At 39.6% G+C, this 24,972-nt stretch overlaps 1 protein-coding gene across 1 annotated transcript in view; it reads right to left on the reverse strand.

Annotated features, from left to right (window-relative positions):
• ENPP1 (ectonucleotide pyrophosphatase/phosphodiesterase 1) overlaps positions 1-24,972 on the reverse strand; it is a gene marked incomplete at its 5' end in the record, with an annotated part of 56,368 nt that overhangs the window by 24,651 nt on the left and 6,745 nt on the right. The window contains 6 exons of the mRNA XM_080616153.1: positions 1,206-1,285; positions 4,655-4,752; positions 9,649-9,709; positions 9,873-9,998; positions 12,310-12,426; positions 13,926-13,998. Of these exons, the coding sequence (XP_080472279.1) occupies positions 1,206-1,285; positions 4,655-4,752; positions 9,649-9,709; positions 9,873-9,998; positions 12,310-12,426; positions 13,926-13,998 (555 nt within the window). The remainder of the gene's footprint in view (positions 1-1,205; positions 1,286-4,654; positions 4,753-9,648; positions 9,710-9,872; positions 9,999-12,309; positions 12,427-13,925; positions 13,999-24,972) is intronic.

The following is a 24,972-nucleotide window of genomic DNA, read 5'->3' on the forward strand; positions in this document are numbered from 1 at the left end:
TTTAACAGCATCACCCACCATTGCCACTGAGCCCTACCTTCCAATTCTTAATTGCTTCTCAGTGAGATTTAAAGCCAAAAAAAGATATGCAAGAAACTTGCTCTGGGATCAAACTGAAAGACGCCGTCTGAGTTCACACATTTGTTTTATCTTTAGTACCAATGACAAAGCAACTACTTCTGCTGAACCTCCATCACATGGCCAAAAACAGGATTTCAAAGGAGAACTGCATATCAGTAGGGGAAAGCCATTACATAAGCAGTAAAAGTGCTCAAAGGCACCAGATATTAGGTAGTTTTAAATAGAATTTGTGTTCTGCCTTCAAGGAGATTGGCTCCTTTTTACTTTAAAGGATATAACACCACCACCGTTAGGACTCTGATAAACACCACTCCTGCTACTTTTCACAATGGGGAGCTAAGACAAAGCTCTATACTGTATTTAGGGACATTTTCACATGGCTGCAGGGCACGATTAATGCCTCTTAGTTGCATATTCAACAATGGATATTTGTGAGGATTACATACTTAAACATCTCATTCCTGAATCTGTGTTCCTCATTTATCAGAAGTCCTGACAAAATAAGAAAGTCAAAAAGAAGGTGTAGATCATCATATTTGACTGACATATGAAACTAAGAAGAACCTGCTGGATTCCAACCCTGCATTCAGTGTTGAAAACCTCATTGTTTCTTTTTCTCCTACATGTAGAAGGTGATAAATTTACAAGATCAGCTTTGTGACATTCCTATCCAGGTTTGGATAACACTCTATCAGAGGCAGTATCAATGTGATGTTCAAATCTTGCCTTTCACTTCATACTCTTCTTTGGGTCATGCCAAGCTACCTTAAAGAAGTGGAACAAAAGTGGCTGTGCAAAGGAGTCGGGCTGCTTTCTCAGAGAGAGACTGAGATGCAATTTAGTGGAAATATTTACACAAGTGGGGAGCTGCAAAGTGATGTGACCTTCCACCTATATAAGAATTCTTGCAGCTAGTCTTGGAAGGACTGGATTACTTAATCAGATTAGATCTGACCACTGAGTTGTAGCCTTATATAATGACTGTCTCATCAGTTATAATCCGTTTCATATTCTGAAGGGAAATCCTACTATTTTAATACTGAAAAGTACACTATTTCCTTGAAGACAACTTGATAATGAACAGTCTCTTCAATAGTGGAAACATAATACACAGGAATACTTACTGTGACAATGGAGTAGTGATTGGGAAAGGTTTTTGAAGGATATACTGGTCTCATACTGGAAGTATATGTTCCACATCTCTCTACAGAGAGGAAGAAAGAAAACCAGCAAAATTACAGAAATAAAAGTCTTTAAGAACCCTTGCAAGTTTCTCTCATGAAGACATACATCCATAAAGACAAAGAAAAAAAAAAAAAAAAGATATTTCCAGAACATTTTTATTCTTCAAAGTTTAGGAGTTAATACTTAATTTTTCTTCCTATGTTCATTTACAAGCTGACTAAAAGGATTATGATACAAATTTTACATAGTTTTAATGACTGACTTCAATGGTCATATGAGCAAAACCTACAGTCCTTATGAAAAACACGCATAGACAAGAACATATAATCAAGGAAATCACACCCTCCAAAATTGCCCTGGTATGCGCTAAGTCAAGTCTGCAGCTTGAGACCAACTAGCTATTTCACCTTCGGTGCTCTCAGAGATGAAGTAGACACTAGCACAGTGGTGCCCTGGCTTTCTCAGTCACCTGTCACCTATCAAATCACTGATTACTTAGCAGTCTGCAATTTTTTGCCTTTTTTTTTTTAATAAAAATGAACTTTTAGTCTAGGGTGGATCTCAAATTTTTCTTTATCTTGATATACAAACCATAGGGCCACTATATAAAATACAAAGAAAATAAAAATGCAAGGTTTGATAACAAAAAGCGTGGCATCAGGGCAATTTGAGCTCATGGAATTAGGGTTTTGGATTAGATCTCAGCTGAAATCGTCAGTTTGATTTGACCGACATATAAAGAAGCCAAGCTGGAAAAGTAAAACCTCTCAAGTTACAGAGACATCCCCTCTCACATCTGTATCCAAATCGTCCTTTGTACTCTTTTTGCTACTGCAATACACTTGACACATAAAGAAGCCAAGCTGGAAAAGTAAAACCTCTCAAGTTACAGAGACATCCCCTCTCACATCTGTATCCAAATCGTCCTTTGTACCCTTTTTGCTACTGCAATACACTTGACACATTTCAACCACTTCTAAATCTGTTGTTAGGGCTGTTTTCTGAAATTTTTTTGGTTTTCGTTGGGGGTAACTGGGGAAGCTGGGTTTTGGGTTTGGTTTTTTTGTTGTTTTTTTTTTTTATTGTTTTTAAAGTAAGAGTGTGCTTAAAAATTTGGCTTGGCCAGCATCCTAGGGGGTTTTGCTGGGAATTTCTGTAAGAATTATCTTTCTTCTTGCTGCCTTGGTTAAAGACAACTTAAGACAAAAGAAGGATTTATTTTAAACTTATAATACCACAGCCAAGAAGTACATGAAAACATCTTCTCTCAATCCCATACATCCACATTATTTCTATGTCTCAGCTCCATGCTGAATTGCCACCTTTCAGCAGGCAGCAGAGAGTGAGTGCATAATAAAGCTTCCTAAAAAGTTATGAAGTTATGAAGATTTATCCAAGGTCACATCAGAATTTCATTGTAGGCATGGCTGAATTAACAGAACTAGATAATGGGAACATTTCTAACTAACAGAATGCTGGACTTGTCAACAAGTGTTTTAAAGAAAAGCTCCAGATTTAGCACGGCTCTAATTTAATACAGAACTAGGCAGTCTGATAAGTTACTTAATGCAAGTAACTGTTCACTGCTTTGTAAACAGGCATTCATAGATGGTCTCTCTTTTTGAGCACCTACACGTAAAATGGATAACTATGAACTCCAAAAAGAGTCAATTTTTTGTTTTTGTTTTTGTTTTTGTTTTTTTTGCTTTAATCAAGCACTTTATCCATTATGGTTACTTATGTACCAGAGATTCATTAGCCTTTCCTGCACAGTAAAGTACTGTAGCAATGTTTGTCTTTACAATATGACTCCTTCCACCATTTTCAGTGCTTAGACACATAGAACATGAAGCACCTCGAGATTTGAAGCCACATGCCGAAGTGTCATGTGATATACACACCACTGACACCAATTTTCATTCATGAGATTTTCTCTTGCTGAAGAAAGCTTGCGTTATCTGGGCATTTCACCTAGCATCTTACTATAAGGGGGCGGGGGGGGGAAAGCCTGAAGATCTTGTAGTATATCCCATCATAAATGTCTTTTATCAGATTACATAACATGCTCCAGTGTAATGTAGAACCGTAGACATGATGCAGAAATATTTTCCCCCAGACAAGATCTTATTTTGTGGTGTCCAAAGCCTGTATTAGCCATTCTGATTTTAGAATCCTTTAAAAATGTAAGTTTTTACCATCAAAAACTCCATGGTTCTGGAGAACTGAAGCAACGTTGAAGAGGATGCTAAGATATTTGTATTTGTTAGTGGTCAGAATTTATCATGGTTTCAGTGGAAAGAGAAATACAAGTTTATTATAGAAATCAAAGACAGAAGTTGCACTGTAGCGCATCCAGTCCAAAGAATGCAGAAACTTCACATGTATAAATGGATGTCACAGCCTGGAAGTCCCGCAGATGCTTTTTGGCACTGTTATCTTGTATTGCAGCCAGAGCTATAACCATTTGCAAAGGCCAGCCTCTTCTTGCAATGCTCAAGAAGTCTTCTTCAACAGAACTCTTCTATAACTATATTTAATGAAATTGTTTCAAATGCCTTGTTTTATTCTAACATGGAACAAAATGAAAAAAGCTAAACCTCAGATACATCTGTGAGTTGTTATCCTCTGGAACAGGTCAAGTTGTAACAACCACTGTATAAAAAGCAAGTATTTTTACCGATTTATTTTTAAGCCAAACTGAAGCCAGTCACCCCAGGTAGTAATTTATGAATGTCAAGAAGATTGGTGTATTTTTCAGACAAGAAATACCATCAGTTCTTTACAGACCACAGCCAAAAAAGAGACACAAAATGCAAAGTTAGTTATACTCTAGGAAACTTTTATAGTATCTTACTTAACTTAAGAAAAAAACCATGTGCTTATGAGGCTCTCATTTCTTCTGCAAATGGTTGCTAAATAAAGGTTTTCTCAGATTCAGCACATTTCTACCAGCCCTTCTATATCACCTATTCCTAATCTCTTCCTTTTCTTTTACAAACATAATCAAAAGCTTTCTACCTTGCTTTCCATTTTCCAAAGCTATCCCATCTGAGTATGAGACAATATACAGAGTAAAAAGTGGGTCTACTTCTATTTTGAAGAAATAAAGTAAACTCACAGCTAAAAGCATCCACCTCATAAGTATAGAAGGGCTTCTCAGTAATTTTTAAGGTTTCAACGAAAATCCAAAGGGCCCTTTCCTCATGCCCTCTCCTACCTTTTGCCCTTCCACCCTCCCACACCTCAAGTTCTCTGTGCATGGCTGTTATTTAGAGCACCAACTTCCATTTCCATGGAGGAAGAGTGAGGATTTTAAAGAGCAAGCAGAGCTGCTATGGATTTTTCAGATAAGACACCATGATACTGCTTAGACAAATAAGCTACTCACGTAATTTGCTAATAACAGGTAGAAGTCCACCCCAAGTCCGCAGGTATTCTGCTCTGAAGCCATCCAATGAAAAGAGTAACACTGGAGACTTGGTAAATCTGAACAAGCAGAAATTGAAGTATTAGAAGACTGACTCGAAGAAGTAATTTCCAACCACTTATTTCAAGGAAGTTTCCCCCACATAGTAGGGATGTTCATTATGGGACTATAAATCAGACCACGGAAGTAAATCTTCCTAAGCAGGCCGGCTTGCAGGCTGTGAGCAGACCAGCCACCTAGTCCCTCACCTCATAGGCTGATGTAGCAACCTTACCCAAAAAGGCTGAGGATTACATGCACTGGGCCTGATTTCACAAGCACTCATAAAGAATGAGCCAAGATGCAATCTGCCTGGTGGGTTTGGAACTCCTGATCTTGAAATCAGTCCCACTGGAGCAACACTCAACCACTCCAACCCCGCTTCCCACCCCAGGGTAAAAGCAGGGAAAGAGAAAAATGTGAAGCCATGGCTTTCCCTTATTCTCTTTGCTCCTGAAAAATTCATGATCTACCTGGCAGAGGGGGTAAATTATCTTTTTACATGTACATATACAGTGCACAAAAAAAAGTAACAAAGTCTCATGTACAGGGTTTGTTAAATCAGCAACTATAACACAGATTTTCCCCCTTTATCTTATAAAGATTATTTTACCAGGAAGAACTTGATTACTGTACTAGAAGTACTACCAACCTCCACACTGAAAAATGTGGCCTTTTAACTGGAACACTGTAGCAGCAGTATTTCTGCCTGGAACTTGACAGAACTTCAGAAGCAATTCCATTGGAACTACCAAAAATAAATTCTCCCCTTCCAGGCTCTACAGGACCTATGTTTTCCAACTTTGACTTGCTTCCAGCTTCAGCCCTATTCAACAATTTCTCTCCAACTGTAAATACTTAAAAAAATCCCATCGCAAACAGGAATAATCAATCACCAGTAATTTCTTCCTCATAGAAAAACTACCCTATGTTTGACCCATAGATACAAAAACACGCGAGACTGCAAAAAAATCACTGCAGTGCAGCAACAACCAATGAAAATACAGATTCACATCAAAGGATTGAATGTATTTTACATGCCAATTGCAAGCTCAGTTTTCCTTTTTATGTTTACAAAGTGTAAAATGAAAATGTTTAAAGCTTTGTTGCACTTCAGTTTCCCAAAATAAAACAGTGAGAAGACAAATATTTATAAAGTGTTGACAAATTTTTTTAGTGAGTTATCCCACAAAAAAGAAAATCCAGTCATGTACAAGTGAAATATTTATGTCTTAGTTCAGTCAAACATGACTGTATTAAACTGAAGATAAGTCAGGCAACAAAAACACGTCTATCTTAAGAAAATTTCAATCAACAATGTGGACAACAGTTCAGCCAAAAGGCTTTAATTAGTCATAATCATTACATAGCCTACCCTACAGCCCAGACATTATAAAACAAGATAGTGTGTTTGCAGCCTGCTTTTTATTTCTATGGTTAGCGTGGTAATGCCCTTCCCAAATCTTTGATCGCGAAGCCAAGCCATCAATCAATCAATATGTAATACTATGCTTTGAAAAATCATAGTAAAGGCAGTTAGCTGGGAAGCAGAAATGAAGGATCTTCAGACCAAGATCATTCAGATCAAAGTCCTCTGGCAGAAAACAGTAGGGAAAACGTCACGTACTGCCTTCACCCATATTACAAGTATTGTTTACACCACAGATTTTGATCTCTGCAACTTCTGCAAATACCTTCTCAGCCACCCCTCCCCCCATAAAATTGATTCCCTCCACTGCAAAAATCTTAAAACCTTCATTGAGAAGTTTCCTGCAATAAACTATGAACTTTTCAATATTACATTCTGACAAGTCTAACTTCAAAACAAAACAAAAACCAAAACCAAGTTTAAAACAACTCCTTAGAAAGGCACTTTACGTAATTGTTTCCGGTTTGGCATTTACAAGTAAACCAACTGTTAAGTACATGTTTTGGTTGTCTGCAAATCCAGCTACTGACCCCGTCACACATGTAATATTAAACTTGGCAAAACAGACCATTGCCGCAACCAGGGAGACTGGCCATTTCACTTCTATACTCTACATATGCTGAAACTCATATAGGTAAATGATCTGCCCTGTGCTCAGGGAAGCAAAGCATGACAGACAATGTGGAACTGCACTCTTAGGAACAGCTTCAAGTGAAATCCCCTGGCAAACTGACCTGAGCTCAGTTCTCAGATACATCAGCAATTTCCATGACGTTTTCTTGTCAGTAGTCAAGGTCACACTCGCTGCTTCAAAAATGTGCCACCATGAACAAGCAAGCCTGGGAGGCTCAAGTTTTGTTTCTACCAGTGATTCATGCTGGCTGTGTCCAAACAGTATGACAAAGGTGTTTCACAGCTCTTGGATAAATATGTATGCCACAGTCACATCCTGACTCCAAACTGAAGGAAATGCAGCGGTAATTACCCACTCCTATAAATCGGCTTCTATGGAAGCTAAATGCAGGAAACACAGACTTGCTGTGGTCTAGCAGGTTCACCAGCCTGGATGATCAAGAGCCCAGAACTGCGGACCACACTGCCAAGCTGACCTGCATTACCACAAGCAAGTTAGACCACAATTAAAGGAAAAAAAATAGAAGAAAGAAACGGAAGAGAGAAGAAAATCCCTTGAAAAGCTAGACATACTGCACAAAACGTCCTATCCCAAGCACTACTGCTTATATAAAACCACAAAGCTTTCTTTTCTGGTAAACGTATGTAAAGCCTCAACACGAGGTGTAATAACAATCTTCAAATGTACAAGAAAGATCTGCAAAGAGGAAAGGAATCAGCTACTCTTTCAGCTTACTGAACACAGAACAAATAGCAAGAGCCTTAACGTACAGAAAAACACAATCAAACCCAAGGAAAACCATCTAGTTAAGCACTAGGATAAACTGTCAAAGTAGGTTTGAATTCTCATAGTATTATTTCACTCTTAGAACAGTGGAAAGAACTAGATCACTCCTGAAATCTCCTAGCCCATTAACTGTATAATCCCATTTAACAACACAGAGCCTCGCCTTGGAAAGACTTAGGTGTGTATTTCAGTTTAAGCATTTGATCAGTCTCATTGAAATCATTGGGCTTTCTCAGATTAAGCACCTCAACAAACACTTCATTGTTTTTTGTCTATTCTGCACTACACGAGCAAATGCAACTAAACCCAAAATGGAATAAAACCACCAATTTTAACCCACAAAACATGCTGTATTAATATGTACAGAGTCAGAATTGTTATCCTGATGCCTGAAAATGACCACTGTGTTAGTCACCTGCACTCCTGCCCACCCCACCATAGGAAGAAGTGGATTGTTTACAGAGTTGTTAGTTTTGGGAGAAGCTTGTGTGCTAAGAGTCCGAGATGAGGCTTTGGCCAACACTGTTCAATTCAACTTTGACCACACATCGCCCTTCCCTGGGCTGGGTTTTGTTGCAACACTTCTGGTTTTGCCAGGATTAAAACAATTTTAGTAGAGTAACTACGTATTCCTTTCATGGGCTGAACAGAAATAACAAACAATAAACCCTAAAAAACAAGTTAACCAACAGGAGTTGCTCGATCTGCACAAGGCTCTTGCTTGCTTATCCACGCCTTGGGAGTAACACTTCTGATCTTGTGTTAGGGATATCAGCATCCTAGAGCCAGCTCCCAGCACACAGTCCTGAATGGTCCCTGACCCCAGAACAGGAGCGAATGACAAAAGCTTCCAGAACCACCTGGCTACCTCCCTCCTACATGGGGACTTATATTGGACTCCAAGCTGCACAGAAGCTCCAATTTCTGTCCTGGTGAAGGTTCTGGAGTGTCAGTGTTATTGCTCTGAATCAGAATGAAGAGTACTCATTTGGTATAAAAATATTCCAAAAGAAAGTGTATTTTGTTTGACAGTATTCTAACTCCAATGAATGAGTGTAGCATGATTTAAATATCTTAAGTAGAAAAAAAAAAAAAAAAAAAAGCAGTGTTATAAGAACAGACTGAAATGTTTTACTGTACTAGAAATATCCACAGCACACCATAATTTCAAAATCATCAAAATGAAAATAGTTTTGATTTTTTTGACACTTCTGAGATATGAACATAATTGAATTCAACTCATGCCCACAACATATCTACAAGCTATTTTCCAGTGGAACATTTTCAATCAAGAGTCACTTCTATTAATAGAACTCATACATAAAAATCATAGCTTACAGTCAGCTTCAGCTTTAAAGTTCAAAATCTCACAGCAAAAACAGTACAAGAAATGCAGGCTTTTTTCCTGGCTGGGAGGTTCGCTGTTTTATTTGAGCCTGAGAGCTGATGCCATTATCTACATGAGTCATTCCTCACACAGTGTATACATAACTTGCAGGAGTGGGCCCAATTTGGAGCCAAGCCAGAGAATACAAGGATCCCATGGCATTTTACACCTTTTAAAAGAAAGTAGTTCAGACGGCTTGCAAATATTGCTGGTGAAACTGAGACAGTGATCTGCCCACAGTTTGCAGCTCTGGTGCCAGAACATGCAAGGAAAGGTCTTCAGAAGCAACTGTGAGGGAAGCAGTCTTAGGAGCCCGAGATTGCTGGTCAAGTCCCAAAATATTTGGGAGAAAGGGTATTGGAGCACATGTAGGACAATAACGAGGCTGGCACAAGACAGCTGCTCAGAGTACACACAAACGTGAGAGAGCAGGGTTCAGTAACAGGCATTGTCTTGCAAGTCAAGCGAGTGCTCGGATACAGCAGTGCGGCTGAGACGGAGCGACCTGGTCTGTTAGCGAGTGCTACCAAATGCTGGCTGAACAGGTGTCCTTTGTCTAGCAGCTGCTTTTACCATGATAAGAAAGGCAAGCAGGTCCCAGGAAGGCACATTAGGGAAAATAATCTTAAAAATGAAACATAAGCAAAGAGCAGAGCTATGCAAATATACAATATCCTCACCCTTTTGGACACTGAGGTTCAGTAATGTCCTCACACTCTTCTTCAACCCAGCTTGCCTCTCCTTAAAACAAATGAGTGTGATTTAAGACAGTACATTCTTATAGATAAATGCAAGGTTTTTTTCATTCTACTGGATGCTTTGAAGTTGTATTATGTCCTTGCTCCTTCCATACAAATACGGGTACATATATGAGAGACTGTAGGAACTTGTTGAGGATATTTACCTTTACAAACAGCACGATAATTGACACAGCAATCTTTATTTTCCACACAATCATCTGAACAGGAACAATGATATTCCGGTCGCCTTTTCTCTCCACACCTGAATTTATTGCAGGTCCATATATGGGCTAAAAAACAGATGAGAACACAATGATTAATACCAGTCTAAGTGCAGAATTCATTAACTGAATGTTAAGTTCCATCTCAAATGCATACTTACTGAAAACCAACCCTAGGGTATCTCATGCACAGATAATACTGCAAGTTTAGGCACTTCAGAAAACAGAATCATAGAATAGTTTGGGTTGGAAGGGACCTTCACCTATCTAGTCCAACACCCTGGCTAAATAATCCAAGTGCGTAGCCATCTGACTACAATTATGCAGGACATGGTTATCAATATCACAGATCAGGAAGAATCCTTTTAAATATGGTCATTTATGTGGGTTTAATTTGGTAAATGTGCACTATAAAGACACTCCCCAAAACAACTCCTCCAGATAAAAAACAAACTTGAATCTAGATTTGGAATGCCCAGAAAATACTGACAAGCAGCATTCTGATTTGCACTGACATTGCACTTGCCAGATACTGCACTGACATTGCATCACTCTGCCACTATTTGAGACTATATATATAAGCTCACAGGAAGACCTACTGACTTCAGCTTTATTGCTTTTTTTAGTTGAGACTTTTTTTCCTAATGCATATTGATTTTTTTGAACAGAATATTCCAATACATGGTATAATTTGAAGACAATAATTTTGTTATCAGTTGTAAACACACGTAGAGCCTTTGCAGTCAAGGAGGATAAACATGAATGAATTTACCAGCTGAGTGAATGCATAAGTGAAGGTCTTAGAGACATGGAATCCAAACATAGATATTTGAGCAGAATCAGCGATTTTCATACATGACTAGCAACTAGAAATCCCTACAAGCATTCCCAGGGGGTTAATCTCACTTTCAGCAATATTGAACTTCAATAACTACCAGTGTCAGTAAATGTTTACTTCTGAGAAAAAGAGAGAGAGAGAGAGAGAGAGAGAAAGAGAAGAATCTGTTATGGTTCTAGTTACATGATACTATTTGAAAATTAGCATTTGTTTCTCCATTGATGTTAAGACTAATTAAATAAAGGAAAAAACAAAACAAAACAAACCACACCACCAAACCACCACACAAGAAAACAAACCACCCCCACACAATAAATTCCCATTCTTAGTGATAAGACAGACTCTCCAGTTTGGTTTTAAAGAATTCTTTAAGTTGAGGGAGAGCGGTGTAATAAAATACAGTGGAGAACAAATCCCATGCAACTATTCTATAACCTCAAAGCTTTACAGAATTTAGAAGATCTTTCAATAACAGTCAGTTGAATTGGGGATCTAAGCCTAGTTTCATCATTTGGTTTTAAAAGTCAACAGTGGGATTTCTAATTTTAGGGTGAGAATACGTTGATAAATTTTACAAATACATGTAAAGAGGAGTGAGAAGAAAAATAATTAACTGAAAAGAATGCTGCATATGAAACACTAAGGCAAAATTAAAACAGAAAAAACCAGTCAGGTTCTGTTCTTAGTGTTCCTACCCACACTAACACTTCCTTGTCAAATTTCTCCATGGCACTTTTCACATCTTTGCCTATCTGACCTTTGCTTTCTGGCAAACAATGAGAACTGCTTCTCACTTCATAATCATTCTCCACCAGTGGAATCTATTTTGTCACCCTGCCTTGTCCCAGAGGCCAGCACATGACCTTTGCTTCACACTCAAGCTGGGGAGTAACAATGCAGAAGGACTGAGTAGCTGGGTAAGGAGAGATGGCAGCTTTCACAGAGCTGCTCTGTCCTTCCCCTTTTTCACGCAGGCGATGACAGAAAGATACAATATGCAGAATGTACTTCTATTCCTGGCTTGCCTGAGAATGTAGGAGTTGTCCCCAGTGCCAGGGACAATGCAGGTCACTGTTCTCTCACTCCCAGACAGAGAACAAAAAGCTGGCTGAGACCTCAAGTTACAGTTGTTCCTCCTCTTTCCAAACGAGAGAGGAGCAGCACAGTCCCTCGCAGACTCTCCCCCTGTAGGAGCTATAAGAAAGTCAGCCGACTGGCTATGTCAGCTCCTATGTAGTCCAGCTGGGTGAAGTACAAGTTTTGTTTGTGTACAACAGCTTCACCAGAGCCCTGATGTTTCCATAGGAGTCCCCAGTACCACCATCACCACTGCAACTTCATCTGTGGTGCAATGGAGGGAGCACAAGGAGGGGGAGATCACCGGTGTCAGAAACACCCCACTGATGAGCAGTTCCCCTTTGCACTCATTATCTGAAAGTGATCAGGGATTATGGCCACTGGACCACAACGATACTCATACACAGAGCTGTCTCACATCACAGAACAGGAGAGATCACCCCCACAACTTTTCTCCATACTTACCTGGTTGTATACATGCTTCCTGGTAATCTAAGCAGCAGTTTCCAAGCTTGACACAATCTCTATCACATCGGCAGCTTCCAAAAGTCCTTTCAAAGCAACGACCTTTGCAGGTTTTCACTGTAATATTGGATAGTGTTAGATATCAGTGGCTGAGCCCACATCAGTCAACATACAAAAAGAAATTAATACAGTCAGCATGCGGAATGACCCAGATAGTCATTCCACACAACTTACAGGATGGCTGCAAAACACAGTAACAGCCAAAGGAAAAGTTTAGCGTTTAGTTTCTCTTCTTACCTTTACTTTACTGAACAAAAATATTTTTTCACCATGTTGAACAAAAGGTTCTGCTCTGCTTTAGCAGGAACACGGCGTTTCATTATTGGAAGGAGAAGTGAAACAAAACACTACAATTCTATTTGCAACTGTCCCTGCCCTTCTGTATCACCAGAAAAATACAAGTACAGTCATTCAGAATATAGAAGACCTGTCAGAGGAAGTTTAAACCTAGGTTTTCAGTAAGGGTGCCTTACATAGTAAAATACTTTTACACAGAACACTGATCTTCATTTTTATGTCTGATAAATGTTCCACTTATTTATAAATAAACATTAATTAGAATCTAGACTGCATTAGCTACGCTTGCAATTCCCACATGCTCATGCCCTGTTTGAATGTCTGTCCTCATACAAATCAGAGGAACTGAAGGTGCCCCAGTTCTGCATCCCACTGTACAATAATTAAGGTATTATCTCAAGACACAGGAAGGGCCATTCCAAACCAGATATAGGAGATACAAACTTGAGGTGTGTCATATTAGAAAAATGAGATAATGAGCCAGTATTGCAAAGCTGTAACAAAATGAGGAAAAACACCTCAAACAAGTTGCAGTAGGAAATTAATAACCTAATTTTTAGTGGGAAAAAAAAAAAAAAAAAAATCAGTGTAGGACTATTTGTTAAACAACTTTAAAATTATTCTACATAACTGTTCCCGAAGAGAAGCTTGATTTCTTAAAATATCTTTTGTAACCTTCCACCTGAAGAAACGTCATCATTAAAAAAACCACATATTTTTCAGGACAGAAAACAGCCAGAGGAATTCTACAAGGAACATTTTCAGACTACAATTCTAACCAGTGAAAAAAAAAAAAAAAAACAAACAACCTTTTCACTATAATTAACTGGAAAAGATGAAAAACAAATGTTCCAGGACAACATGAAATAGAAGTTGTTGGTTGGGGGTTTTGGTTGTTTTTATGGTGAACTGAGAAAAGACAGCCATGTGACATCACCACAGTGACAGCTGGGATACGTGGAAGCTGCCAGACCAGACACAGAGTGTCAGTTTACCTCTCAAGTGAGTACACACAAGTACTGAGTACACCTGAGGTTTATTTCCTGGTATTTTCATTTCCCTCTAACTGCAACTGCTTCCAGCAATGCATCCCATCCTCTTCCTGCAGCAAGAAAGGGTGGCATTTTGATAATATCACAACTAATTTACAAAAAACAAACAAACAAAACAAAACAACAACAAAAAAAACCCAACAAACAAAAAAGAAACCAAAAAGGAACTGCTTAGAAATATTACTACATAGAAGGCATATTAGTTACCATCTTTTGAACAGCTAGGCTTCAGGCCAAATATACATCCTAGGATTGTCGTTAACATGCAAACGCAGAGGACCTGTGGGACAGAAGAAAAAGACAGTAATCTTAAGTGATCACTGAATGCTTTTGAAAGCCCTCACTTTCTCTAGAATGCTACATAAATGTACCCAAATTGATAAACATGCAGATTAGGAGGCTGATTTCATTCCTTTTACATGCATTTTTCACTCGCACAAGTAGTTGCATTATTTGCAATTAATTACTGCTGCACAAACATGGGTATCCCCAAGACTGGGCCTGTGTATTTAATTTTTTATAAAGTTATTTACTGTATACACAATGGTGCTTGCTTCCCATGAACAATAAATTAAGATGTCTATTGTTACACATCAATTTCATAGAAAATTCTTTGCTCCGCTTCTTCCCTCCTCCTAGGTTGTTCTAAGAAGGTGAAGCTTTGCCATTGACCACAGGCTACAGAAAGCATAGCCCTTAAGTGATACCTATAATTTTCCTAGCCAGGGAAACCTTTTCCCACTTCCTAGGATCCAGTTCATACTAGATGTTGGTCCATACCATGGTAAGCAACTGTGGGATGTCACATTAGACTGACCACAGTGTCTGACACTGACCAGAAAATATGGCCATGTTTATTTTGGATTCTGAATGCATTAGTGTTATCAAACAAGCACCATACTGTCCTTAACACAGCATTTTAGGGCAAGATCTAATGCCTACTCATACACAGGTAAAGATTCCTTTTAACCTCTTAAGTACTGGAATTGGTTCATAAACACTTCAGGAAAAGTGCACATACTATCAACGCATATGGAATAATTAGAGTCTAGGAAAGCCAACAGTGCAGTTATAATGCCTATTCTATTCAAGTGTAGAAGATAATATGGTACTTTGCCAAAAGACCTGAAAGAAAAGGCACTGTAATAATGAAGACTTTCTTATTCAGCAGTATTTGGGGAGATACGGGTAGGAGAGAATTTACATACCACCTTCCCAGTCATCATTTTCTGAGGAAAACTTGCTTTCAAGCAATACCTCTATGATTTTTTTTGCACACACCTACACAAGGTCTCTCCCTTTATTCCTCCTCCTCATCGGAAAATACTGCTCAGTCATGAATACAATGCCTGAATCATGTTGGGATGAATTGTTGCCACATCACATTTTAAAATACGCCCAATTATTTCTCAAGCTTAAAGACTGTGACCACTTCAGTAAATAAGAACTATTTGTCTTGGCTTTAACAAGCATACAGTTCACTAGACAGTTTTGTTCACTAAGCAGATAACAAAGACAGCAAGAAAGCAATTTCTGGAATGTGCAGCATTGAAATTCAGATATTCTGGATTTGTGAAGTGCAAGTTATAGAATCATACAATCAAATAGGCTGGAAAAGACCTTTAAGATCATCAAGTCCAACCATTACCCCAGGACTGCCAAGACCAGCACTAAACCATGTCACTGAGGGTCTCATCTACATGATTTTTGAACACTTCCAGGGATGGTGATTCCACCACTTCCCTGGGCAGCCTGTTCTAATGCCTGACAACCCTTTCGGTGAAGAAATTTTTCCTAATATCCAATCCAAGCCTCCCCTGGCGCTGCCTGAGGCCATTACCTCTTGTCCTATTGCTTGTTACTTGGGAGAAGAGTCCAACCCTCAACTCACTACAACCTCCTTCCAGGTAGTTGTAGAGAGCGATAAGGTCCCCTCTGAGCCTTCTCTTCCCCAGACTAAACAACCCCAGTTTCCTCAGCTGTTCCTCATTAGACTTGTGCTCCAGACCCTTCACCCAGCTTTGTTACACTTCTCTGGACCTGCTCCAGCTCCTCAATGTCCTTCTTGTAGTGAGGGGCCCAGAACTGAACAAAGGATTCAAAGTGCAGCCTCACCAGTGCCGAGTACAGGGGGACAATCACTGCCCTAGCCCTGCTGGCCACATTATTTCTGATACAGGCCAGGATGCTGTTGGCCTTCTTGGCTGCATGGGCACAAGATGGCTCATGTTCAGCAGCCGCCAATCAGCATTCCCAGGTCCTTTTCTACCAAGCAGCTTTTCAGTCACTCTTCCCCAACCCTGTAGCATCGCACGAGGTTATAGCGGCTCAAACGCAGGACCTGGCATGTTGCCTTGTTGAAGCTCATACCACTGGCCACAGTCCATCAATTCAGCCTGTCCAGATCCCCCTGCAGAGCCATCCTGCCTTCCAGTAGATCAACACCACTCAGCATGGTATCATTCGCGAATTTACCGAGGGTGCACTTGATCCCCTCATCCAGATCATCAACGAGCAGGAACACTGAGCCAGGAGGGACACCACTAGTGATCATTCACCAATTAGATGTGATGCCATATACCACCACTCTTTGGGTTCAGCCATCTAAGCCAGTTTCCAGTCCAGCAAAGAATACACCTATCCAGGCCGTAAGCAGCCAATTTGTTCAAGAGAACGCTGTGGGAGACAGAGTCAAATGCTTTATTTAAGTCCAAATACACAATGTCCCCAGCCTTTGCCTCATCCACCAGGTGGGTCACCTTATCATAGGAGATCAGGTTAGTCAAGTTAGACCTGCCCTTCATGAACCCATGTTGACTGGGCCTGATCCCTCCGTTTTTCCACATGTTCTTTATGATCTCACCTAGGATCATCTGCTCCATGACCTTCCCCAGCACTGAGGCCAGGCTGACAGACCTGCAGGCCTCAGGGTCACCCTTCCTGTCTTTTTTGTAGAGTTGCCACTTCAGCCAACCTCCAGTCCCCTGGGACTTGCTCACTAGACCAGGACTGCTGATAAGTGATGGAGAGTGGCTTAGCAAGCTACTCTGCCAGCTCCTTTAGCACTCTTGGATGTAACTCATCCAGACCTATAGACTTGTATATGTCTAAGTGGAACAGGAGGACACTAACCATTTCTTCCTGAATTATAGGGACTTCAATCAGCTCCCCATCTCTGCCATCCAGCTCAAGGAACTGAGTACCCTGAGGATGGCTGGTGTGACTATTAAAATATGAAACATTATCAGAAACATTAATCAACAACAAAAATATTACATATATAACATTCATAAGGAAATGGAATTATAGGCTTAATCTGATGAAACTATGGCCTAGAATTCTGAACCACACAAGCCCAGAATCTTAGATAATTGAATACAATGTTTAGCAGAGAAATAAGTACTTTTTTAATTCAAATCTATCTTTGAATTGATAGCAAAAGAAGGAAAATAAATTAAAAAATAAGGAAAACAAAAACAAAACCCTGGCATTACCAATGCACCCAGATACAATACAACTGATAGAAAGGTGCAAGTCTCCATTAACCCGGCTGTCAAGAATGAGCACAACTGCACAGCTATGTCCTTTTTATTAAAAAGGAAATAAAATAAATAAATAAAATAAAAGCATCATACTAACTGTTAAGTCAGTATCAACAGTATTATCATCCACATAAATCATTCTGGACCTTGGAACCTTCTATATGAAATATTACCTAGATGAGGGTACATGCACAGCTAGGTAGGTAGCACATCAGATGCAAAAATCAATGGAGAGAGCAAAAACCTCTTATTGCCCTTTTAACTTATTCATTATTATTTGGAAATTACAAATTGATTCATTTGTTTTTAAAAAGGCAACTCGAGAATATTCTGTTTCAGGGTGACAATATATTGCTTCTCAAACTCCCACCAGGCTCTGCTACTAAGATCAAGGAGTAGAACATCCTCTGACATGCAACCATAAGCGTGCTTTTAAACAAAAGCCAAACCTACTCTGCCTGCAAAAGCTTCATCCCATACCTTTGAACAGCTACATGACTTATGACACTTACACCACTTAAGGCATCCTCATAACAAAAACACATTGCAGTGCCGCTAAATAAACTACTACTACTCCCTTATGGAGCTTCAGTGTAGGTAATGCACATTTAAAACAGGAATTTAATTGTGACATTAAATTAATAAAAAAAATAAAAAAGCAAAAATAATCTAAATAAAGGCCACTCCGGAGTGGTAGCATAGTAATACTTCCAATTAAAATTAGTATATCCTCACTGAAGTTCACAAATAACTCATGATATTTTGGCATCAAATCTTATAAAATCAAGGTTGTGTATTGTATTCCAGATTTTTAGTTTTACACTTCCATGAGCATAATTTATTCCAACAAGCAAAAACATGAAAGGATTATGTTCACTGAGCCATATTTCTTTTGGCTAGGGAACACTACAAAATGGTCATGCTACTTGATGCATTAATGCAACTTGTTTCCCCAAGTAATACTCTGGAAATCTCATGCAGTCACAGACAACAGCGTACTACAAGCATATTACAAAAATGCTCTCTACATCTCTAGTACAAACCAGTTCTGCTCTCAAATTTGTTACATATACACACAAGAGAAAACACGGTCCAGGTCCCTACCTGGTATATTATGTACATCTGTAATAATGAAGATCTGGGAACTTCCATTGACTCATCACGTTATCTTGGAGCAGATTCTCCTGGAAGGCATGCTAAGGCACATGAAAAACAAGGAGGTGGTTGGTGACAGCCAGCATGGCTTCACTAAGGGGAAATCCTGCCTGACCAATTTGGTGGCCTTCTATGATGGGGCTATGGAACTGATGGACACGGGCAGAGCAGTTGACGTCATCTACCTGGACTTGTGCAAAGCCTTCAACACTGTCCCACACGACATCCTTGTCTCTAAATTGGAGAGACATCAATTTGATGGGTGGACCACTCGGTGGATAAAGAACTGGCTGGATGGCCACACACAAAGAGTTGTGGTCAATGGCTCGATGTCCAGCTGGAGACCAGTAACGAGTGGTGTCTCTCAGTGATTGGTGTTGGGACCGGTCTTGTTCAACATCTTTGTCGGTGACATGGACAGTGGGATTCAATGCGCCCTCAGCAAGTTTGCCAATGACACCAAGCTGTGTGGTTCGATTGATACGCTGGAGGGAAGGGATGCCATCCAGAGGGACCTTGACACACTTGTGAGGTGGGCTGGTGCCAACCTTATGAATTTTAACCATGCCAAGTGCAAGGTCCTACACCTGGGTCGGAGCAATCCCAGGCACAGCTACAGGTTGGACAGAGAAGAGATTCAGAGCAGCCCTGCGGAGAAGGACTTGGGTGTGTTGGTCAATGAGAAACTTAACATGAGCCAGCTGCAGTGTGCGCTCGCAGCCCAGAAAGCCAACCGTATCCTGGGCTGCATCAAGAGGAGCGTGACCAGCAGGTCGAAGGAGGTGATTCTGCCCCTCTACTCTGCTCTTGTGAGACCTCACTTGGAGTATTGTGTGCAGTTCTGGTATCCTCAACATAAAAAGGACATGGAACTGTTGGAACAAGTCCAGAGGAGGGTCACGAGGATGATCAGGGGACTGGAGCACCTCCCGTATGAAGAGAGGCTGAGAAAGCTGGGGCTGTTCAGCCTGGAGAAGAGAAGGCTGCGTGGAGACCTCATAGCAGCTTTCCAGTATCTGAAGGGGGCCTAGAAGGATGCTGGGGATGGACTATTCATCAGGGACTGTAGTGACAGGACAAGGGGTAACGGGTTAAAACTGAAACAGGGGAAGTTTAGATTGGATATAAGGAAGAAATTATTTACTATGGGGGTGGTGAGGCACTGGAATGGGTTGCCCAGGGAGGTTGTGAATGCTCCATCCCTGGTGGTGTTCAAGGCCAGGCTGGACAAAGCCTTGGGTGGCATGGTTTAGTGTGAGGTGTCCCTGCCCATGGCAGGGGGGTTAGAACTAGATGATCTTAAGGTCCTTTCCAACCCTAACTATTCTATCATTCTATGATTCTTAACATTGGTCTTACTAGCTTAAATTTTAGTCTTAAAATATTTTAGTGCAAAATACTAAAGCTTCTTTGGGGTTTTTTTGGGGTTTTTTTTTTTGTTGTTTGTTTGTTTTTTGTTTGTTTCTTCAGTGCTTAATAAAGAAGCTTCACAAAAATGGCAAGCTTAGAGGTAAAGCTTTTGATAATGTTCTGGCACAGCCAACTCCAACCTAGTGGAGTAAACATTAAGCTGCAATTGCATAGTATAAGGTTTTGATTCAAAGCTTTATCTTGAGCCTGAGTGACTTCAGTCACGTGGATATTATTGATGCAAATGGCACAAACATTCAGCTGGAACAATGTGAAGCAATTAATACCGGCCAACAGCAGCAGTCATCCTGACTGGGCACAGCGAGAGGTGCTGCACTAGTAGCTGATTTACTGTCGGTGGAAAGGCTCCAAGATGATCAATTCTGCAGAAGACAAGGAATATTTGTGCTAGCTTTAAAGGTTGCCCAGGTACAGAAATTCATGTCACTGCTGCAGTCCAAATGTAGACTCATTCACTTCACTTCTTGCTAGGTGGAACTTCACTGCAGAATGCAGATTACCAATATTACCTAAACTATTTTACACACACGTCGCTCACTTTCGGGATGCTGCAGTCTGCTGTGTAAAGATTAGATTTTTTTAAAAAATCTATATAGAAACAAGTAGCTGCACATGTAGTTTAATGTTTACTATCAAGAACCTCATTAGAACCCTGCAGCATCCTGCTGCAAGCACTAGACTGATCTTCAGTTACTACCACACTGCCTGCCTTCAAGCTTTAGTCTCTCTCTAAACAAAAGGAGAAAATTTTATCAGTTCTCTCTCTCCCTCCCTCAAATTCTTCCCCTCAAAAGAGAAAGCAAGAACTGAGAAAAGGCACAATTAAGAACATATGAATCCATCACTTCCTAGTAAGGCAAATAAAAGAAACTGGCCTTGTTATATACAAAAGTAGCACATGAACTTTTTGTCCTGTAACTTGAGACATTTCTAGGACAAAATGTCAGATTTGGTTTTAATATAGTATCTGAGAAAAGCTTTTAAATCAACACAGTAACAACTGCAGAGAAGAAAGTGTCCTTTTTTGTTTTAAAATATTTTTTCGAAAGTTTGTTTTGGAATAAAAAAAAAAAAAAACCATTGTCATCTAGGGATGAATCTTTGTCCCATCATTGCTTCCTTTACGTGGGAGGAAGCAATAAAAGCTTTGCTCTGTAAACATTATAGTGGTTAGGAATAGGTGGTTGAGTGTCTGGAGAACTGCAATCCTGAAAACATTTCAAAAGCCTTTTATTTTGAGCTGGGCAGATGGAAAGATGATAACATGATTAGAGAGCAGAATTATTTCCGTCACTCATCTCTAGAACTGCAGCGAAAAGAATTTCCCAGCAATGATTTTGGGCGGCTGGTGGAAGGGCCACAGAGGCAGTAAGACATCGGAGCCCAGGGACTGGTCAACTATACAGGTCTTGTATAAAGAAAGTTTTCTATAAAGAAAGCTCTCATCAGCCTTAGCTACTGTTGTCTACCCTTTGATGCTGTATTTTACTCTTCCTTCCATTACATAGTCAACGCAACTGTCCCTTTCTCTTTACTCCTCCCCAGCTATGTCCATCTCCCCTACTTCCCCTCTGCTCCTCTAGTCTGCATTTTCTTTGCAGAATTTGAGAAGAATGCACTGATATTCCTTTTAAGGAATAATAATTCTGAACTAAGTTGTGTAACTTAGTAGTAACTTCCTGTGTTGATTTTACTCAATCTTCACCTCCCATGTCCTTCATTGCTTCCTGTCTTCCTTTCTGCATCCATGGTGCTCCATGGCCAATAACCCTTGTCACTCCAAGGCATAAGGCACTTTTGTTAACTACTACAAAATTAACAAGGCAAGAAATGCAAAGTAGTGGTTTTCCATTCTAAACTCCATGACTGACTCCCACAGTTGTGTCATGTCTATCCATGAAGGGAGAATGTCTAGACTGGATCTGTAATGTCAGTATTACAAAAACTCATGGAATTTTCCAAAACCACTGGGATCTGTGAAGGGCATACTATGTTTTCACTGTTCTGTGTGCCTAGAATAGATGACTAACGACCTGGACCTTCACATCAAAATATCTTTGAGAAAGACAATCACCTGCGAAAGTGTAAAGAACACAGTAATAAATAATGAATTTCCAGTAACAAGCGAGTTACCTTCAGTCTTTAAATGGGCATTGTTAAAAATGCAGAAAGCATAATGTACAGAGGAAAATGAAAATATCTACATCTGCCAGGAGCAGTGGAACACTTACTTATGCTTGTAAAAGTTATTTTTAAATGGGTGTAAGCGCCCAACAGCTCAGTTTTATTCAAAAGCAGGGGATTCTTAATAATGTTTACTAAATTGAAAAGAGATGGATACTTTCACTCACACCAGCACAGCCACATACCTAAATAGATCACCTAAAATAACAAGTTATCAGCAACTGCAACAAGCGTACCACCTCCTTCTTGCACCACCCATCTCTTCTTTCCACATTTGTAAATATTTTTATGCTCTTCAAAGACTTACTTATGTTGACCCACATTCCACACCTAGAGCTCAGCAAGAAGATTGCTGCTGAGGCTCTCAGGTCCTGGCTGTCCTGAAACAATGAAGGTGACTGAATTATCCTGAAGTCAGTGGATGGAAAAGCTGGAGCTTACACCCAAAACCTTTTCAGAGCTAAAAAAATAAGCTGTAAAAATGCAGAGGGATTATTGCTTCTTTGTCCCAAAGCAGCACACAGCAGGTCTACTCTCATTGTTTTTATTGAATGTTCTCAAGACTGTTATAATATACTATTGCAACCTAAGGTCATTCAAAAGACAAAAACAGTTTAAAGGTAGCTTGAGCGACTGCAAGATATTATAAAAATCCTTTATGGAGAGCTTGCCAAAGAATGATAATGGTTCATTCAGCAGGGAATTATCATACTACAGCTCTCCAAGTACCTTCCACAACTATTCAAGCACCTGGGTTTAACAAGAGACAGAAGGAATGGAAAGACTTAGCACTTGTCAGCTAGGATCTAAAATATTTGTCTTATTTGTTGCTTGTCCAACTGTACAGGCACATATTCTCCTGGAAGGAGAACAACACATCAGTTGTTCTCAAAGCACATCTAGCTGTTCTGGTTTTCAATGCATTTTACATCATGGGAGTATTTAAGAGACAAACTAAAGTGTAACTATATGCTAGACAAAATAAAAGGAAATAACTTCTGGATAAACTCCCAGAAAACAGATAGCAGCTGACTCTACTATTTCATCAGAGTAGGGTTTGTTCTTCTTTTCAGGACTGAAAGCTGATCTTGGTTTATGAGAAAAAGTGTAAATATTGTATTTTCAAATACTATTTTATTCAGCAGAGCAGACTACTTAATCAGCGAGTAGGGAAGGGGGTTCAGGACTGAAAACTGATCTTGATTTACAAGAAAAAGTGTAAATATTGTACTTACAAATACAACTGTTTCATTCATCACAACAGATCATAAACAGGACTTCCTATTCCAAAAATCCCTTCTCAAGAATAAAGCTAAAGCTGTTCTGATTTATAGTAGCACCATAACAGTTACAACAAGAACAGTGTAAGAAGGAGCCTGCTTCTACTGGATACTGATAATGCCACCAAGTATACCAAAGAAACCTACGTTCACCTCCATCTTTCCCTAGCATATGCTGTTGCACCTGCCACCATGACAGCAACATTAGGCTGAGCAGGAAGACAGAGCAACCTTAAAAAGCAAGTTAAGAAATCCTGTAAAACAAATGTAAAAAGAATGCAAGGAGTATCAAAAATGGTAGAACCACAAAGCAGTAAGGGAAGAAGATAGGACAAATCAGGTTTCAAAGCTATTCACCATGGGTCTTCACTAAGCACACTGATATCAATCACAGGCACATCCTTAGCTCTGAATTCTTTGGCTATTTTCCAAAATTGGACGCCAGGGCTAACAGAGAGATCATTATTTGCCACTGCACCCTTTTAATACAGCCCCTTAAGATACAAAAGGCAGACTATCAAATTTAAATGCCTCACAACATGGAAATTTATTGCAGTCAGAAGAGGACTGAAAAACTGGGCCACTTGATGATGCCAGAGATAAACACAATGGAAGATAAATGGCTGGGTTTGATTATCGACTTTAGCGCAAGCAGCTATAACAACACTATACTTTGTTTGTTGTTCATAGAATAGGAACTTAACACAAACTTGTACCCAAATACTACCACATATTAGAAGGCATTTACATAGCTTAATTTATTTATATGCCATTACACAGCAGAACAGGGACAAGGTTCATACACACCTGAGTTTCTTTGGAAATGCAACACTTTCTTTTCTCACTACTTCCTTTTTCTTCTTAGTTAACTTAGTCAGTGTTGAACAGTTAAACAACAGCCTATTTGCCAGAATTCCTTACTTACCCTGCTTTCCTTCACCCTTCACCACATCCCGTTTATAATAAAACCCACTCTGTCTTATAAGTACCTTTAAAGGAAACTTTTTATACAGATAACCTGTGCAACAGCTGTGCAGAAAAGTATTTTTGCTTTTCAGTGCAGACAGAACATTTTACATTGTTTTATTTCCTGTCCTATTGTCAAAATACCATTACAACACTGATCATTATAAAATAGCTTCTATGAAAATCATACATACTACTGTTCCAAACGGGACACTACTGCGATTGTCAAATTCTGTCAGACAGAACATTCTTTAAAACAAGTATTTATCCACTGCTCAGACCATATTGTCACAGTGATGTTAGCCAATTATTAATTTCTAATACTATATTCAAAGTGAGAAACTTTTCATACCTTTCGTTTTTTCAAAGCCTTAAATTTGCTCCACTCCTTTCAGTCAAAAGTAACAGAAACACAGGTTCCATAGTAAATCAAATCAGAACAGTTCACTCCCTGTGTAATTCTACTGATATTAGAATGCTAAAGAAAAAACTTTGAAAAGCAGGAGTTGGAAGGAAGCTTTGCATAATTTTTGTATCTTCGACCTTGCCTGAAATTAAATTTTAGCACAGTAACAAAGCTGTTCTAAATTCAAGTTAATTATTGTCTCTACAAACGGCCTATCCATTTAAACTATTAACGTGCTCCTTCTTATTTTTAGACCAAGAGCACACTACCACATCCCAGGAGTCTGGCTG

The sequence above is a fragment of the Psittacula echo genome, assembly GCF_963264785.1.
Source record: "Psittacula echo genome assembly, chromosome: 4".
Taxonomy (NCBI): domain Eukaryota; kingdom Metazoa; phylum Chordata; class Aves; order Psittaciformes; family Psittacidae; genus Psittacula; species Psittacula echo.